This window comes from Sorex fumeus, unplaced genomic scaffold (genome assembly GCF_029834395.1).
Source record: "Sorex fumeus unplaced genomic scaffold, SorFum_2.1 ptg000063l, whole genome shotgun sequence".
NCBI lineage: Eukaryota > Metazoa > Chordata > Mammalia > Eulipotyphla > Soricidae > Sorex > Sorex fumeus.
The window spans coordinates 52,382,463-52,401,835 of record NW_026606120.1 but is presented as its reverse complement, the minus strand read 5'-3'; the positions used below and the strand labels follow the sequence as shown (position 1 = coordinate 52,401,835).

At 52.9% G+C, this 19,373-nt stretch overlaps 1 protein-coding gene across 1 annotated transcript in view; it reads left to right on the top strand.

Moving 5' to 3' along the window:
* Positions 1 to 996: 996 nt before the first annotated feature.
* ASIC2 (acid sensing ion channel subunit 2) overlaps positions 997 to 19,373 on the top strand; it is a 262,031-nt gene continuing 243,654 nt past the window's right edge. Inside the window, exon 1 of the mRNA XM_056127053.1 lies at positions 997 to 1,844. Within this exon, the coding sequence (XP_055983028.1) occupies positions 1,131 to 1,844 (714 nt within the window). The 5' untranslated portion in view covers positions 997 to 1,130. The remainder of the gene's footprint in view (positions 1,845 to 19,373) is intronic.

Sequence of the window (19,373 nt, the reverse complement as noted above, 5' to 3'; positions counted from 1 at the left end):
GCGTCTCCAGGAGCGCACAGCGCTCGCCGCCGCCGCCCCGCCTTCGCCGAGCCGCGGGGCCCGCGAGCCGAGGAGCAGGTGCTCGGAGCCCAGCGCGGCCGCTGCCCAAGTTCGCCCCGGGCTCGCCGAGGGCCATGAAGCCGGGAGAGAAGCTCCGCCCGCGCCGCCGCCACCGCGGGCTCGGAGCTGGGAGCCGAGAAGGGCGCGCGGAGCCGGGAGTCCTGGAGGTGTAGCCGGGGCTCCGCAGTCCCCAGCTCCCGAGGGCGGAGAGGAGGCAGGGCACGGCCAGGCCGGGCTTTCCTGGACACGCGGGGGCAGGCACTCCGGAGAGCCTCGCACTTCCTCCGGCCGGCAGCCTCGAAGGGGCCCCAGCGACGAGCAGCCTGCGGCAGGACGCCCCGAGTGCCCCCGGAGCCTGGCGAGAGCGGGCACATCGCGGCGCGGGGTGGGGAGCCCTAGCAGATCTCGGCCGAGCACAGCCCGGGAAACAGTGAGAAGGGTCCTGGAGAGAAGGGACGGCCGGTGGTCGGCGGCCAGCCGGGCGACCACTCACCCCAGTACACACCCACCCCGCCCTCCCCGCCGGGAGCCCCGGTGCGCCTCTGGGGGCGCTCGTTCCCCGGCGCCGTCTCTCCCGTGTCCCAGCACCGCTGGGCTCCCAGCCGGGCCGCTGGGGTCCTCCGGGATGTCCGGAGCGGGCATGCTGGCCAAGTGGTTCCTCTCCCGGGACCAGCGCAAAAGCTGGGGTTAGGGCGCAGCCGGGGCGGGGGGTGCGGGGGAACTCAGCGCCGGGTCCCCCCCGCCGAGGTCCAGGACGAGGGGAGGCGGGCGCAGCAGCGCCCGGGGACCGGAGAGGCGGCGCCCCGCGGGGGCCCCTCCGGCGGGGGAGCGGCCGGAGCCCGGGCGTGGCCCAGGAAGACTCGAGGGTCCCGGGGAGCGCGGGAGGCGCTCGCGGAAGGCCCGGGCGGGCCGGGCATGCCGCGCCGCCGGAGCTGCTTTCGGGCGCACGCTTCCCTGGCGCGGGCTGCGCGCGGCGGCCGCCGCTGCTGCTTCCACCGCTGCTGCCGACTCCCATGGCGGCTCCGCCCGGCCGGGGCCGTCGCCGCTGCCGCCAGCCGCGGACTGAATGAATGAGCCGGAGCGGCGGAGCCCGGCTGCCCGCGGCCGCGCTCACCGGCCCGGGACGCTTCCGCATGGCCCGCGAGGAGCCGGCGCCCGCGGCGGTGGCGGCGGCCGGGCAGCCCGGAGGCGGCCGGGGCGGCGAGCGCGAGCGGGCGCTGCAGGGCCCGGGGGGCGCCCGCAGGGGGCGGCCGTCGCTGAGCCGCGCTAAACTGCACGGGCTGCGGCACATGTGCGCCGGGCGCGCGGCGCCGGGGGGCTCCTTCCAGCGGCGGGCGCTGTGGGTGCTGGCCTTCTGCACGTCCCTCGGCTTGCTGCTGTCCTGGTCCTCGAACCGCCTGCTCTACTGGTTGAGTTTCCCGTCGCACACGCGGGTGCACCGCGAGTGGAGCCGCCAGCTGCCCTTCCCCGCCGTCACCGTGTGCAACAACAACCCGCTGCGCTTCCCGCGCCTGTCCAAGGGGGACCTCTACTACGCCGGCCACTGGCTCGGGCTGCTGCTGCCCAACCGCACGGCGCGCCCGCTGGTCAGCGAGCTGCTGCGGGGCGACGAGCCGCGCCGCCAGTGGTTTCGCAAGCTGGCCGACTTCCGCCTCTTCCTGCCGCCGCGCCACTTCGAGGGCATCAGCGCCGCCTTCATGGACCGCCTGGGCCACCAGCTGGAGGACATGCTGCTCTCCTGCAAGTACCGCGGCGAGCTCTGCGGCCCGCACAACTTCTCTTCTGTGAGTTGCCCGGGCGCGAACCCTTTCCCGCCGCTTCCCCCCCACGCTCTCCCCGCCAGAGTTAGGGGCCGCCTCCGCGCGACGCCCTTCCCAGCTCCCCTGGGGCGGGACCCCACCCCCCTGGCGGCGACTTCACGCCCAGATATTGAGCCCCCCCCCAAGCTCTGGCCACCCCCTTTTGGCTTTTGGATGCCCGGAGCCTCTTTCCCGCCAGGTTGTGCGAAGTTGGAGGTGGTTGTGAAGACTGTGTCGGAGGGGTTCTCTTGCTCCTCTGCCCTGGCCTCTCCTAGTGTCTAGTCCCCCAACTGTGCCCGGTATGGTCCCTGCTGTAAATACGGGCCTTCAATTCCCTGCTCTGGGATTCCTGGTAACAATCTTGTACCTGCAAGGGAGGGCAGGGAAGAGAGATGCGTCGCAAGCGTGGGCTTGTTGTCGTTGGGAACACCAATAGGAATATTGTGCCATCAGGTGGATTATACGGAGGCTCTTAGCAGCCGTTGGAGTTTCCAAACACTTATCACCTCTGGGATGTGGAGGAAACTCCCAGAATATTAACGGATACCAAAGCTGCTGCTGATAGGACAGTCTGGCTGTCTTCTCTGTTAACTTTTTAAAGAGTGCTCTGTATGGGCAGCAGGGGGAATCTGAGCTGTGTTGGGTGCTCGTGAGGCCCTGGACCCCACCAGGGATGCTGTGGGGTCTTTTGGTCCAGAGGAAGCAGCGTGCTGCAAGGGTTAAGGTTAAAGCAGTGGGGCAGAGAAGGATGTGCACAGCATGGGGGCACCGGGAGCATTGCTCTGTTTGTAAACCATTTGTTGTGCTGGTTGCCCCACGCTGTGGGTCTGGATAACGCAGCTGTCCGACAGAAGGTATCTGCCTTCTGTGGTCTGCCTAGGAGGAGTTCCTCTGCCAGTCCCCAGCATGGCACGAACCTGGCCAACCGTTGGTGTGGAAATGCCTCTTAGGTGGTTTAGTGCTTTTCTGCCAGTGCAGGGGGACAGTGTGTGTGTGTGTGTGTGTGTGTGTGTGTGTGTGTGTGTGTGTGTGTGCATTTATAAGGCTCTGTCATCACCCCAGTCCTAACAGTCTCATCTCTTATGAAGTTTTTCCTGGGATGCAGGTGAAGAGCTGCAGGGTGCCAACAGGTGTTGGCACTGAGGCCCACCAAACCGGCCTCTGATTGGTTCCGTGGACCAGCTCTTGTCTAGGATGGTGACCCTGGCCTCAGTCTTGTGCTCCTTGCTCTGCTGTAAGCCTGAATACCCTGATTTCTGGACCTTTCAGCCTTGCCTTTGCAGGATCCCTGAGTATGGTCCCCATTCCATCCCAAGCAGCAGGTGCCATTAACAGTCCTCAGGGACTTCAAGACAACTCTCAGTTCCATACAGATGAAGACCTGAGGCTCATGACCCCTTATTGTGTGTCCTTCCTCAGCTGTCTGCTCTGTACCAGCTCCTGGTGTTAGATTGAAATTCATCATCCCAGGCAGATTTCAGCAGCCTCCAACTCCAACTGCCTCCTGGTTCTGAACCATCCCACCCAACCCTCTCAAACACAATTCCACACAGCTGACAGTGAGTTTACAAAGTGTGTAAATTGCATTTTAACAACCAATTATCAATTTTGACATTTCGCACAGCCCTGCGCTAGTGATGAGTTTTATTCTTGCTTTAAAGTGGAGAAAATGGGGAAAGGGGACCGTGAAATGCTCTCTGTGCAAAGGCCAGAGGTAGCAGGTTCAAAGTCCAACTTTGCAGCCCATCAGATGCAATTTTCAGAAAGCAGATGTAGCCTTTCTCTCTGACCCTGGGCCTCTATTCTCTCTGGGGACCCCTGCCCTTACCCCTCCTGAGCCTTTTCCTCCTAAGAACCTGGCTGACAACAGGGAATGTGGAGCCACTGAGCGTCCTGGTGGCTTGACTCTGGCAGAGTATTTGGGGCCCGAACCAAGTCTGCCACAAGCACAGGCCCCCTTTAGGACCCTTCTGGCTCCACTGCCCCACAGAGATTGCTGAGCTGTGTGTCAGGGCTTAAGGGACTGAGGAAAGGAGGGTGCTTCTCATGGGACACATCCTCCCCTGAACCCTCAAATCCTGTCTCCCTGCTCCCAGGTGCCCCAGACAAAGGCTCTGCATCTCCACATGGGAGTGCTGCTGGGGACTGGGGTTCCCCCGTTGCATCCTGTGATGATTGTTCTTGGGGCTTCCAACCCCAGGAACTCAGAATTGAAGGCTATATGCCCCCCACCCCCCTGTCCCACCGTGTGTGTGTGTGTGTGTGTGTGTGTGTGTGTGTGTGTGTAAACTGGAACCTCACAGACAGACAGAGCATTCCCCCGAGAAACACTTTCCCCTGACCTTGCGACTCTATCACCAGCCTCATCATCTTCAGTGGGGGTGCTCGGGTGCTCAGCAGCCTGAGAGCTCCAGCTGTGCATCAGTTCACATCTGGAATCAACAATCATTTACTGTGTGCCCTTGGACAAGTGCCTCGCTCTCTCTGTTCTTTAGTTTCCTACTCCATCTAGTGGAGAAAATAATAGTGTCTGTGTATATATGTATATATACACATATACTATATATACATATGTGTGTGTATATCAAGCTTGTGTGTATGTGTGTGTATATATATTTGTATGCCAAGTTTGCCATGTGTGTATTTGTATTCAGATGTATCTGTGTGTACCTGCATACATAAGTGTGTACGTGTGTATTTATACAAAGCCCTCAGAGCTATGCTCAGTTCCCATGAAAGTGTTGCTGTTAAATGGCATCATCTGGGGCTGGAGAGCTAACTCGAGTAGTCAACCCTACCTCCCCCCACCCCCACACACACACACACTGCTGGATGTGAGCCCTCATTAGAAACTAAATAACCTCAATGGCTTTGGGCCCCCAGCTTGGGAGGGTTGGGGATGGGTCCCTGCCCTCTGCACCTGTCTTCTGAATCTAGCCAGAGTGGCCTTTTATCCTCTCAGAGCCTATCAAGTTACTTCTTAAAACCCTTCCCTGGGCCTTAGGGTGAAGTTCCTGAATCCCTGACTCTCACCTCCCCCACTCTTGGGCCATAAATTAAACCCTCCAGGTGAGCTGTCTGTGCTGTGCCTGCTCCTTAGGCAGCTCTGTCCACTGCCCCAAATCTCAGTGACCTGTGGCTGCTGGGGTGCCTGATCCCCGCTCCCTGTTCACATCTAGCCAAGGGTGCTTCTCCCTCTCTGTTTATGTTTTTGTTTTGGGGACATACCTGGTGATCCTCAAGGGTTATGTCTGGCTCTGCACTCAGGAATCACTCCTGGCATTGCTCTGGGAACCATATGGGATGCCTGGGATCGAACCCAGGTCAGCCACATGCAAGGCAAGCGCCCTCCCCGCTGTACTATTGCTCCGGCCCCAGAAGTGCTTCTCTAGGCTCTTCCCCGGCCACTCTTCTTCCACCCTTCCACCACTCCTGCCTGACCCTCTACCACCCCAATCAGGGCTTGGGCTCACAGATAACTGCCCCCGCCCCCGATCTGTGTCCCTCCCTGCAGATCCAGGAAGGAGCATCTCTGCTCTCTTTGCTCTCCCCAGCACCCAGTCCAGAGCCCAGCACTCATCATGCAGTCGGTGTGGACAAAGGTCTGGGGGATGAACTCCTTTGTCAGGTTTATCCGGGGTCAACCACTTTAAGATTCTTGGCTGAATCTCTCTAAGGATCCCAGTGGAATGCATTTCTAGTGAGAAATGTCCTGAAATGTTCTGGTCATTCATTCCTTTGGGGGACAGGCAGGGAAGAATGGATAGCAGATGCCTAAGGATCCCCCTGATTCCTCTGCTTCTCAACTTCCTAATGCAATGGGTGAGGTCTGGGGTTCAGGAAAGATTGTGAAAGATGTGCTGCTGCCCCCAACTTCTCCTCCCATTTCGTGAGGGTCTGGAAATAAACTCGGTGGGGAGAGAAAATTATTGTTGAGGGACATCTGTCAGGTTGGATATGCCAGACCCATTCAGGGTGCAGCAGTGCCTTGGTTGATCTCTCAGCCACCAAACCCAGCAGGTCCTGCCTCTGAACACCCGTGTGATGGTCCTGGCATCAGTGGGCACCTGCAGCTCCACACACTTCGGTCCCTCCCGGTGTCTGGAGGGTGGAGGAAAGCAATCTTCCCAGCTAGAGGGTAGATGACAGCTAAGCTGTGAGGCCAGGGTCTCTGGATACTGGAGTCTCAGAAGAGGTGATAAGGGACTGGGGTCTGAGCCAACAGAGGCCAGTCAGGCTTCTTAGCAAGAACAAAGAGCAGGGCCCCTCAGGGAGGGGCATAGTTCAGGGCTGGCATCAGGCCGACAGATCTATGAGCCTTGGGTGGCCGTTCTCTCTCTGAGCCTCCAGCACGAGGTTAAGTTACCATGTGTGCAGTAACTGACACAGTTCTGGTTGCAGTTGGTGCTTGGTATTCAGGAGCTGTTGTTATCTTCTGGATAAAAGCAGAGCCTCTGTCTTGTTATTTGGTGCTTGCCATCATTCACTACTATCCCTGGACTCATCATTCTTGCTCATGACCTCTCATTTGGGTGGGGATGTGTTCTGTTCCTGGTCACCATTCAATCAGAGCATGCCTGTGCAATAATACCAGCTGTAGGTCAGGCTCTCTTCTAGGCTCCAGGAGATACAGCTAATTAAGGCCTGCAGTGTGCCTTCCATGAGCTTGCCGTGTTGTTGAAGAAAGACAGGTGTGAAGGATGCCAGGGGTGTGAGGGTATGCCATGTGGGCTTTCAGGAGTGTCTAGTCTGATTGGGGTCTACTAATGGCTTCCTGGAGGAGGTGTCCGCTGAGTGGAATCTTGAAGGATAAGGAGGAGCTCCAAGGAGGGGGTGGGAGGAGAGAAACATCAGGCGCCAATGATTGGAGCAAAGCATGAACCCAGGAGACCCAACACATGCTTCAGAGCCCTAAGAGTCGCCCAGGTCTGCTGGAGGCAGATGGGAGGCACTGAGGGATGATGTTGCAATGGTGTGATGGACATCTCGAGGCCAAACCCAGGTTTTATTCTGTGGGTATGTATGTGGGGATCCTCCCAAACCATATGGAAGGGGTTCAGGGTTTATTCCTAGCAGTACTCTGGCCTTGGTAATCCAAGGTAGGGTCCAGTGTTGCCGTTTTGCTTGGGTCTGGCAGGGCTGGGGGTCACCAGGGTCATTACTCAGAGAGTTCAGTTGTGCTGGATTCGAATTTAGGTCCCTGAGCATACAAGCCACACACCCTGCCCCTCCCCCCCCCCCCCCCCCAGCTATGTACGAAATCTCCAGACTGAGTTTTTAAATGCTGTGAAAAATACCCAGACTTCTTTCATTCTGGTTGTTAGGCTGTGGGGAGATGTAGGGGGTGGGGAGCAGCTCATCTTTGTTTCATACTCCAAACTGTCCTCACATTCCTACCCCACCAGGGATCTTTCTTTCCTCTGTTCTCCTCCATCTCCTACCCCCATGTGAGGACTCTGTCCGAATCCAGAGCTGGTGCTTGTCATTCGGACTAAAAGCCAAGGAAGTGGCAATTGGTTTCATCGCAGTTTGCAACTGAGCCAGCAACAGAAAACAAGAAATCATTTCAGGAACTTATTGTTTAAAATCAGCAAATTCTGCTGAAATGGAGTTAGGCCAGGCAGTCCAGCAGTGGTAGGATGGATGACTTGAGGGAGGCAAGAAAGATATTTTTTGCCTTTAGAAAAAGAGAAATAGATGAGCTAATCCACGTAAAGTGCTTAGAACAGTTTCTGGCACCAAGGAAGGACTCCGTAAATATGAGCCATTTCCATTATTATTACTTGCAAGGAACATTTTGAGCAAAGGATGGTGGCACCCAACAACAGGCAGCTGTGATGTACCAGACCAGGACTGGGCATATCTCAGGTCCTTTCCCTTGGAATAGCTCTAAGATGAGGCCATCATGCACATGTTACAGATGGTGAACTGAAACTTGGGGAGAGTCTGTCATCTCCTTTAACACATTGGCATTGGCACTACAATTTGCGCTAATCAAGCCACATTTAATTTTGAGTACCAGGGGGATACACTGGTCTCAACATGTTGAGTCACGGATGAGCAGGTAACAAAACTAGGATTGGAACTCAGTTCCCCGTGACCACATAGGTTCATGCAGCTGCGTCCACAGCTGGGTGAGACAGGAGGAGGGCTGGTAGGTGGCAGGGGCTGGAAGACCACTCCAGTCTTGATTCTGCCCGGTGTGGTTCTAAGTGGTCTCTGGGTCCTCCTCAATGAAATGAGGGTGTGAGCCAAATGACCAATGGGACTTGGCTGCACAATCCTCCATCCAAGGCAGCAGTCAGAGAAAATTGGGCTTAACTATCGCAGATGGCCTGAGCTTTTTGGCGAACCATTTCTTTTCTTCGCAGAGCTGAAGCAGTGATTACGGAGGGAAACGTACAAGTTATTGAAGTATTAGTGACAGGACGGTGATTAAATAGACATTTGTACAAGGCACATGAAAAGACCTCCACCTGTTATTTGACTTCAGGGAAATTAGTTTAGGGAATCAAATGTAAACTTTGCTCAGGTCTGCAGATCTCCAAATTGACCCATGTCGGGCTGATGGTGACAGTGGCTGTGTGGGGACCGAGCTGACCCATCATGACAACATCACTCTATGTCTGCTCAGTTGAGAAAGGCCGGAGAAATAACCAGGCCGTTTGGATTATGCATAAGCAGGCTTGATTGTCTGAACTCATCTCCTTGGACCAGCAAGTCAGAGTTTCAGTTCGCCAGTGCACACCAACTACTTACTGTGTGCCAACCTCCAGTCCACAGATTTGACTGAAATACACTCTGTGATGCCTAATAGACAGTCTGTGGTCAGTGTGCCTTCTCAAAGGGTTGTGTTATAAAAGGAGCCACTCCTTAGACAGAGAATGTGGGGCCTGGCCCACCATGGCCAGGATTTCTGGGAGGTACGCATTATGTGATCAGTTACATCCATTTTACCAGAATCCAATTGATATTGTGGAACCCATTTTACAGATGGGGAAACTAGGCTCAGGGAGCTGCTCACTCTCAGTCAGGGAGTCAGGACGCAAACCAAGGTGGGTCTGGTTGCAAAGCCCATTCCCTTTCTTGATTTGGCATCTGCCAGTGCTTGGAGATGCAGATAAGACCCGAACTGTCTCTCCCTTGCAATCATTCAAGCTTCAATGACAAGTTTCTTTCAATGCAGAGGCCTGCACACCCCAGGGAAGTCATCTCGGGTTCCCAGACCTGCAATCCTGAGAAGGGAAGTCCTTTTCCTAAGCGCATATGTGATCGATGACTTGCCCATGCTAACTCCTTGGCGGCTGGCCGGAAGTAGGTCTCTGAAGGGGAACGTCTGCAGCAGTCCTGGCAAAGCTTTAATTCAGCTGGAATCTGAACTCAACGACCATTTCCACTTTCAAGGACATTGGTGACTTGAGGTCCTGGCTAAGGAGATGTTGCCAAATTGAGCTCCAGCAGGGCCAGTGCTAACAAAAAGATGACTCATGCGTAATTGGAACATGAATTGTTGGTAAAACAAATAGAGGCCCCGCAGGCCCCGGGGAAGTTTGCTCTCCTGAGCATGTCAAATATTTCCCCTGACACTGTTGTTTATACTATTAATTTGCTCAGTAAATTGTTTCCTCTCATTCTACACCCTTTTATTGAGCTCCTCCTCTGCTGGCACCTTTACCTTCCTGCTTTCATTCCATCCCGACAATGCGCAGAGAGGAAAGTAGGTTTTGGTTCTCCAGTTCTGAGAAGGAATGAGGGGCCAAGGGGTTTAGCAATTACCCATGGTTGGTAGCAGGATACCAGGTATTTTGGTTCCAGCATCACTGTCCTTTGCTCTATTAAATCATAGTTCTCCTTCCCAAAGCGATCAGAGCCTGTCTTTGGTTAGATTAAAAACTAAACCAATTCCTTTTGGATGAAGCCTTCACAATATCCCTCAACAGGGCAGCCGCATCTCATTTTATCCTGATGGCAATGGAGGGTGATGGTCATATATCCTCTGGTACCAACTAACTACAGATAGTTAGCTGGGAGTGATGTGCCGAGGGTCACCATCAAGGGAGCAGAAAATAGCCAGAAGTTAAGGCTTCTCTGTTCCTGGTCAGGGTTGGTCTTATGGGGACTTCACCTGTCCCAGAAGATTTTCCTTGGGAAAGAGAAGCAGGCGTGCGAGTGCGTGCAGAAAAGAGTGTGTGCTGAACTGGCTGCTAAGAAGAGGTGTTTCAGTTCTTGCTCTGACTTCCTGCAGACTGGCCCTCCTTCCCAGGCTTCAATGCCCTCTAACAAGCTATAGGTGGATGCATGAAAAGGCCTTAGGGCCTCGCTTCCCCCAGTCTCACGAGGTCTCATTCCTGGGCCCACAGCACAAATGCTGATTGGGGGTCTAGAACAGGTCAGAGGTTTGCATTGCATTCTCCTCCCTCCCTCCCTCCCTCCCTTCCTCCCTTGCTCCCTCACTCCCTCCCTTCCTCCCTCCCTCCCTCTCTCCTTCCCTCCCTCCCTCCCTCCCCCTTCCTCCCTTGCTCCCTCCCTCCCTCCCTTCTTTCCTCCATCTCTCCCTTCTGTCTCTCTTTTTCTTCCTTCCTTCCTTCCTTCCTTCCTTCCTTCCTTCCTTCCTCCCTCCCTCCTTCCCTCCCTCCCTCCCTCCCTCCCTCCCTCCCTCCCTTCCTTTCTCTTTGCTTCTCTTTTTTTTTGATTTTTGGCTATGCCCAGCTGTGCTTAGGGCTGACTCCTAGTTTTTTGCTCAGGGATCACTCCTGGCGGAGCTTAGGGGACCATATGTGGTGCTGGAGATTGAACCCAGTTGGCTGCATGCTTAGCAAGTGCCTTTACTGGCTGTACTGTTGCTCCAGTCTAAGATCTGTCTTTTTAACAAGCTTCCAAGGGATGCAGACAATGCCGGTCCCTGACCCACTCTTGGAGAGGCCAGGCTGTGGGCAACTTGAGGTTTCGAGTCAAAAGAGAATTCTATCAGCCATGCTCCACATGCTGGGTCTGCACACATGCTTGTGGGTTGGGCATTTGGGATGGCAAATGAATGGTGGCCTGTGTGAAGTGAGCTGGGCTCCTCTTGAACCCCAGCTGTGTGCATTGCAGAGGCAGCATTGTTCCCAGGGAGGATGGGGAGAGTTTTTCTTATCACACCAGAGTAGGGTCCCCAAAGGATCTGTGACCACAATCTGAATATACCAGTCAAGCCAAAGCTAAGGGCCATGTAGTAGGCTAAATAATGGCTCCCCAACGAGGTCCATGTTCTTATCCTTGGAACCTGTGAGTCCAGGGTCTTGCAGCAGTGGGAACTTTGGAGATGTGGTTGAGGGTCTTGAGATGGAGAGATTGGAGAGATTTTCCTGGGTGATCTAGCAGGTCCAGTGTCATGACAGGGTCTTGGAAAAGAAAGATGTAACCAGAGAATATGTAACCCAGAGTAGAGGTTAGAGGTGCTACTTTGAAGAAGGCAGATGTGTGTGTGTGTGTGTGTGTGTGTGTGTGTGTGTGTGTGTGTGAAGCAGCCTCCAAAAGCTGGAGAGACCAAAGAAACACATTCTCCCCTGGAGCTCAGAGGAGTGCAACCTGGCTGACACCTTGTTTTTAGCTTCCTGTCCCCCAAGACTATCTGTTCATGACCCCAGCAGCAGCAACAGAAAATGGATACGAGCTTTGCTGGTGGCACAGAACATTTTCTACCACACACACCAATCCATGACACTGGGGAGTCTGCCTCAGGGTCTGTACCCAAGAAAATCAACAAACCCAAAATAAAAGCATGGCCGCTAGATATAAGACATAGTCCAGGAGGGAGTATTTAATCCACATTTATATTCATGCATGATTGGGAATTTGCACCCCAAGATTGTTGTGGGGCATGGGCGGGGGTTGGTAGCAGGAGAATACAGTTTCTTTAGAAATCATATAGACGCAAGGTCAAATCTAAGCTCTTCCAGGGATGATCCAGTGGCAGCTAAAGATCTGCTCAGCTTCATGGAGACTCAGTTTCCTATCTGTAGATCGCGAACATTTTTTCCAGATGGCTGTCCGGAGACTTAAGGAGGATACGGTAATAAAAGCATCTGAATTGTTTAATTTAATCAATTAATTTAGGTTTTGGTTTGGGGCCACACCCAGTACTCCTCAGCTCTTACTTCTGGCTCTGCACTGAGGAATCTCTTCTGGTTGTGCTTGGGGGACCATGTGGGATGCCGGGGATCAAATCCAGGGTGGCCACATGCAAGGCCAGTGCCCACCCACTATACTATCACTCAGACTCACCAAATGAAAAATTTTTTTGAGTCAGTGATGGTATGGCCATCCTGACGGATAAAAGTTTAGTATAAATATAGAAAATGATTCTACCCCCTGCATTGTGAATGCACTGAGGTAGAGGTGGTGCTAGATGCATGCTCTCAGGTTCATGATTAACAGGCAACTCTTCTTTCAAAAACCACTTCTGAGCCCAGGAAGAATAGTGAGTCAATGATGTCCTTGTATATATCACCACAATTCTTTCCAGGAAGCCCCAGGTAGTTTCCTGTCACAGCTTTACGGGGATGGCAGATCCTTTTCTTGACCCTCCTCAACATCTGAGAGGGAGATTGAATTGCTCGAGGTCACTGAAAATGTGAAAAGTCTGGAGGAAGCTCGAAATTGACGCAGGATACTAGAGGTTTCTGGTTCCCTCCTAGCAATGTCTGATTCTTCCTCTCCTCCCCAAATATGTATGCCGGCCGTCCCCTTCTGATTGCGATGGCATATCTGATCTGAAAGTTGTTGATGCTCCGATCTCTGAAAGTGAAGGGTTTAATCTTCTCTTGGAACCCCTCCCAATGAAAATTATTTTCCCACTTTGAAACGGCGCGGGCATCCACCGTGCACTCACATCCATAAATCTCAGCCCGCTGCTCAGGAAAGCAGATGAGGTTTGAGTCTGCTTCTCAGCACGGTCTCACAGAGCAAATTATGGCAGGGATTTGATTTATAGGAGCCCCTCAAAGCCTCTGGAGTGAGACGCGTGTTTATTCACTTTATTGCCGTTTATTCTGTGCTATCTCTTGATGCCTCCTGCGCGGGGGCAGCGCACTCTCCGGACAGGTGCTGATGACATGCCTGTCCACTGTGCCTCATGAGGAACGGGGCTCTCTCCCACCCTCCCAGGGTGCTGACCTGCCCCGCTGCTGGGCTCAGGGGCCCTCCTCCCTGCCTGGGCCCTGGAGGTGATGCCCGGGCGAGGGGGAATGCCAAGACGGTGCTCCAAGTTCTCGCCGGAACTTCCCCAGCTCTGCATTTGTATGGTGCTCAGTGTGGCTCTCCAGCTGCAACCCCGGGGTAGGAGCAGGCAAGCTTGATTTAAGATTCAAATATCTCGGAACAGCTGGGGATATTTAACATCGCTATAATTACATTACATTTTTGACAGTACATGGAGTGAGAGCCTTTTTTTTGTTGTTGAATATTCGATGAGCATCAAATATTTTAACCAGCCAGGGAAACAAGGCTGCATTTTTCACATCCAAGTAGTTTCGCTTAGAAAATGCAGGCTGGGGAGCAGGGGATGATGACGGTGAATGACGATGGAGGGGTGTGGGGGGTGTGGGCGTGTGCATGTATGTGTGTATGAGTGAATGCGTGTACATACACACATGTGTGTGTACATGTGTGTTTTGGGGGCAGGAGGGATGCCCAAGCTCTAGAAGATCATGGCAGCTGTCCCGATTGGGGCCCTGCCGATGCTGTAACCCTAGACATGAGGGCTCGAGAGCTCCTGTTGGTCTCTTCTACACTCCAAACAGTCCTCTCAGACATAGTAGTGCAAGCCCATTTCACAGATAAAGAAAGCAAGGCTGGCCAGGTCAATGGGGGAAGCAGGATGAGGACCTGTTTTTCCTATTCATAAAATTAATCTTTGGAATATGCCCTTCCTACTTCCCCCTGTACTCCAGCAACTTCATTCCTTCCTCTCCTGCCCCTGATCCATGCCCCACAAATCCTCACTAGCCAATGATTCAGTGGGAAATAATCCCATCCCATCTTCCGGGCTACTGCATTCCTAGCCTGGAGTCCCAGAGCAAAGTCACTTAGGAGCTGCTTATCTTCTTTCCAGGAATTTTCTAATTTACACATCTTTGCCTTGATGGCCTTGTAAGCCTTCTCTCTTCTGCAGGGCCGTTACTTCCATATGCACAGAACATGCTGGACAGTGCCTCTGAGGATATTCTGCCCCAAGAAGAGGCCAGGGCTAGGCACCTTCTTTTAATGGGGGGGGGGGGGTACTTCTGTCAGTGTAGGTGGGCACCGGCAGAGCTATACCTTGTTTGTATTTGTCACAAGAGGAGCATGCAATTCCTGGGATCAAAACCAGGGTTTCCAAAAGGAGAGAGAGAGAGAGAGAGAGAGAGAGAGAGAGAGAGAGAGAAGAAAAGTCTCTTCCATAGAGAGAGGCAGGGCTGGGTGTTGGAGAGAAACTGGGAACATTGGGAATGGGAAGAAATGGGTGGTGGCAAATGTACACTGGTGAAGGGACAGTGTTGGAACATTGTATGACTGAAACCCAATCACAAACAACTTCAAAACTGTATATCTAACAGTGGGAAGGAAGGGAGGGAGGGAGGAAGGAAGGAAGGAAGGAAGGAAGGAAGGAAGGAAGGAAGGAAGGAAGGATAGAAGGTAGGCATTGCAACCATATCCGTGGCCCTAGCCCTGCTTTTTTCTAAAACCAGATACTTGTACAGCTTGTAGTAAGCAGACATGTGAAGTGAAACACTGTCTGAGAAAGCCATCCCTTCTCTTTTGAGGTTCTCTCCAACCCCTCTTTCACTGAAAGTGTCAGGAAGATGAAGGCTCTGCCCTTCAGCCCCTACGTCCACTTTGCCTCTGCCTCTCTCCTGGATGGCAGCACTGTCCACACACTTCCACTGCCCTCGCCAGACCCTCCCCCCTCCTCAGGTGGACCCATGCTCCTCTCCTTCCTCTTGCTGCCCAGGCACCCAACCCCATGCCTGAGAGGTAGGAAGTGCTTCACCTGAGTTCTGTATTGCTGAAAAGGAAAAAGGAAGGAGGACTTCCCAAATATGTGGGCTCATTTGCTGGTTCAGTCATCTATCTGCGTGAAGAATGGCAAAGAGGCCACATGGATGAGGTGTCATCTAGCCTGGCAGGAAGTGGATCCAATGTCCTGCGCCCCACCCCCTCCAGCTCTTTCTGACTCTCTTAGAGTCGTTGAATTTGTTTTATTTATTTTTATGGGGGGCTGTGGGCGGAGTTCCCAGGAGCCCCTTCTGCAATTCTTGGCCAGTTGGGCTCGGGGCCTTGAAGATGTGGTGCTGCTCAGGTGTGAGGATCTCCTGAGTCACCCTGGTGGGGCTAGAGGCCTTCCGGCCGGCACTCAGCAGTGCTCAGGGGACTGTGCAATGCTGAGAATTGAAATTGGAGTCGGCTACATGGAAAGGCGAGTGCTTTAACTCCTGCACCCTCTCCTCAGCCCTGGGCAGACTTGTTTATATACCCCTTGTTCCAACCCAGAATGACTGAATTAGAATGTAGACGGGAGAAATCCAGCAATCTGTTTTTAACATGCAGCTCCCATTGAAGGAGGGTTTGAGGAAAGCGTTCTGTATTAGGAGAGAGGGGCACACAGATAGAATGCAAATAAACAAACAATGCTATTTCTAATACTCATACAGGCCACAAAAAAAACCCACAAAAAAACCCCCCACAAAAGCAGGTAGGAAAACCCCAAGCTGAAGGACATGTGATGGAGAATGTTGGGGGCAAAGGGGTGCTTGAAGACCAGGGGAGGGAAGGATTGGTTCTCTAAGGATGTGCTATGCACTCTGAATTCTGGAAGATGAGAGGGAGGATCTAGAGCTGTAGAAAGCCTTCTATGCGTGGGGACCAGCCTGATAAGGGCTCTGGAGCCTGGGAGATTCTGCCTCCTGACTCCCAGTGCTGGAAATGCAGCCGCGATGGCTCACACCTCCTACTCTTCACACGGTGAGTTACATCTGGCTTCTTCCAAAATGTCATTCCCCTCCCAACCCCCCCCCCCCCACACACACACACAATGAGAAAGAACGACATGATCCTAGCAGTTCTGGAAATACTGACCTCTGGAAGGCCTTGCATCATGTAGCCTTGTAGTCATGTAGTCATGTAGCCTTGCATCCCTAGGCTTAACCCCCCTTGAAAACTAAACCAAACCCAAAAGCTCCAGGTTAGCAGGGGTTAAAAATCAACCAAAACACAGGCCTCAGAGTCATTTGCAGGTTCCTGTGTAAGGGTGCCTGGGAGAGGCCCAGGGCTCGAGGCCCTATCCTTGGAGTATTCTGGGTCCTAGCTCATTAGTGTTTCACTCCTCTGCTGATGAATCTTCAGGAGGGCATGGTCTTACACCTTTGACATCCTGATACATTTCCTTATTCAGCTGCTGAAATGTTCAGCTGGGTCTCTGGCTACCCATTCTGAGCACAGTCCCTTCTCCTGGCCGCGTGCTATGCAGAGTTTGTGATCCTCACCTCTGTTCATCTTTGTGAGACACATCTTCAGAACAGCAAACAGCACTGTGCCCATTTTACAGCTGGACAGCTGAGCCCCAAAAGGGAGAATGACCTTCTCCAAGGTCGGTCATCAGTTAGCACCACAGCCTGGGTCCGTTCTAGCTTAGACACTCCTCCTGGTCTTCTCCCACCCGTACTGGTGAAATATTGTTGTAAGACTCAATCAGTGCCATGATGGAAATCTGTGTCACTGTCACCACTGGATTGGAGAGAGAGACCCCAGAGGAGAGATTTGTGTAACCCGCTTGGGGAGTTGGAGCTTTGGCTGGGAGGCAGGCAAAGCTCCTGGAACTTCAGTAGTCTTTCGTCTGGTTTGGGGCCAGACCTGGTGGTGCTCAAGGCTTACTCCTGGCTCTGAGCTCAGGGATCTGTTCTGGTGGTGCTTGGGGAACTATATGCTGTGCCAAGGATCAAACCCAGGTCAGCTGCCTACAAGGCAAACACCCCCACCTGCTATACTATCTCTCGGCTTCAAGCTTCAGTAGTTTTGAGGTATGCAAGGGCCACCTGGGGATGTTGCTGAAATGCAAGTGTCGCTCTGGTGCGGTCACTTACTTTCTGACAAGCTCCTTCCTGAATAAGGTTGATGCTGTGGGTGCAGCTGGTATCCGGTCACATTGTAAGCATCAGTGATCCCCGGGGCAGGAGGGAGAGGCAGCTGGGAGAAGCACCACACTCTTCCCTGTTGCACAGAGGGCCAGGTGAGGGCACCTGGTCCCGGATCCATCCCTGAGTGACAAAGCTTATGGCTTCTAGGTGGGATGCAGGCTTCTGCCACTTACAAATGCAGATGGCACGGCCATTAATAAGACTCTATTAAGGGTAACTTCCTTCTCTGTTTTTATCCGATTCTGAAATGCCCAGTGCTTCAGAGAGACTGTGTAAATGGAGAAATGGCCACAGAGTCACATTCCTACAAAACCGAGTTTCCCCGCAAGTCTGAAGGAAATGGGACATTTTTGCCCCTGTCCTGCTTGAGTGGTGTTGGCAGCCAGCCATGTGTGAGAGGTTTGGGCCAGGAGGAACAGCCTTTCGCTTGATCACAGTAATCTGTCTTTGTCTTTGGGTGGTGTTTTGCCATAAAGGGGGAGAAGCCTTCCATTCCAGAATGCTTTGCCAATCACAGGCCAGTTTCAGGTTTCCATGGCTGGAAACCTATGCTTTTGTTACCCCGAGGCCTTTGGTTAAAGTTGCTGCAGCAGCTGTGAACCACTCACTTAGTTCATTCATTCATGCCCGTGTTTATTATTTCTACTCAGGCCTTCTCTTTCTCATTCTTTCATTCATTCACAGATTCTTAGGTCCATTTATGTTTTTTTTTCTTTTTTTTAATTGAATCGCCATGAGATGTAGTTGCAAAACTTTCATGTTTGAGTTTCAGTCATACAATGATTGAACATCCATCCCTCCTCCAGTGCATATTGTCCACCACCAATGTCCCCAGTATCCCTCCTCCCACCGCCAGACCCCTCCTCCCACCTTTGTGGCAGACAGTTTCCCCCATACACTCTCTCTCTACTTTTGGGCATCAGGGTCCATTTATTTTTACTGAGTGTATTCTCTATGCCACTCACTCTTCCAGGGCTCCATTTTAAAGTGGCCTGACTGTAAGTCACCCATCCCCTTGCCCTCTATATCCTATATTCAGTCAGCTGACCACACCCCTCATCTCGTCCGAAATAGTGGACCAGCCATTTGATCTCTTTATTATGAGAATCCATATTAAAGTTATCATGGGGGCAGGCAGAGAGGTAGGACAGGAGTGAGGGCACATGTCTTGTGTGCAACCAATCCTGGTTCAGTCCTCAGCACCAACAGGTGGTCCCTGAGCATCACCAGATTCTGCCTTGGGGGCCCTAAGCAATGCTGGTGGCCCCTGAGTACCACTGGGGTGGCCTGGGTATCCTTGGAACCACATCCTTGGGCCCTGGCATTGAACCACCCAATCAGTTAGTTGAGAATTGCTGGAAGGGATCCCTTGGCCTCCAGATCTCTGCTTGGGAAACCTGCCCCCCACGAAATTTATCACCTGGGTCCTCATTGACTACAAGATAAGGCTTGTAGTCAATGACGTAAGGCTTGTAGTCATCCAGGTAAACTCCACACCCTTGCCCTCCCCCCACCCCATCATGCTTTCACCATGTGGAACTGGGGTTCCCTCACCATGCGACACTTTCTCGTGTCTTAGCATAGTCTGCGCCCTCGATCTGCATGTCCTGTAATGTCCTTGTCTTCTGAGAGTTCATCCTTATCCTTAAGACACAGACATGGGGCTGGAGCTATAGTACAGCAGGTAGGGCGTTTGCCTTGTACATGGCCGACTCAGGTTTGATTCTCAGCATCCCATACGGTCCCTTGAGCACTGCCAGGAGTAATTCCTGAGTTGCAGAGCCAGGAGTAACCCCTGTGCATCACTGGGTGTGACCCACAAAGCTTAAAAAAAAAGATGCAGGCATGTTAGTTTCTTGCCTTTACCATGCCATTATGGCAGGAAGAGTTTGGTCCTTCCTCACAAGTTTTTTTATGACCAACACATGGAGACACAATCTCCTAGTGGTGGCAACTAGGACTATAGGTTCAAATGATGACATCCCCCTCTGCTGACTGCATGACTTTGGGAAGGTTTGACCAGAGTCAAAGTTTCATATCCGTTCTCCATCTGGATTCACATAACTTTCAGGGAAGGTAGTGGAGAAATTGCTAATCCCAGGCAAGTAGAGGAATCTGCCCTGATCACAATGCCAATAAAAGCCCAAGCAAGTCTAGATTACCCTAGGCTGATGCAGGCCCAGGGCATGCGCCCAGAAACAGAGAACCACTGGGAGTCATTTGTTCATACCAGTGAGGCATTTTTAACGATCTCGAAGAATCTGCCCTGGCTAGACAAGCAAACCGCAGAGGAGAACTGAGGTTATTGGGTGATGATTCAGATTTTGAAAAGCAACCTCAGCCGGAGATATTGAAATAA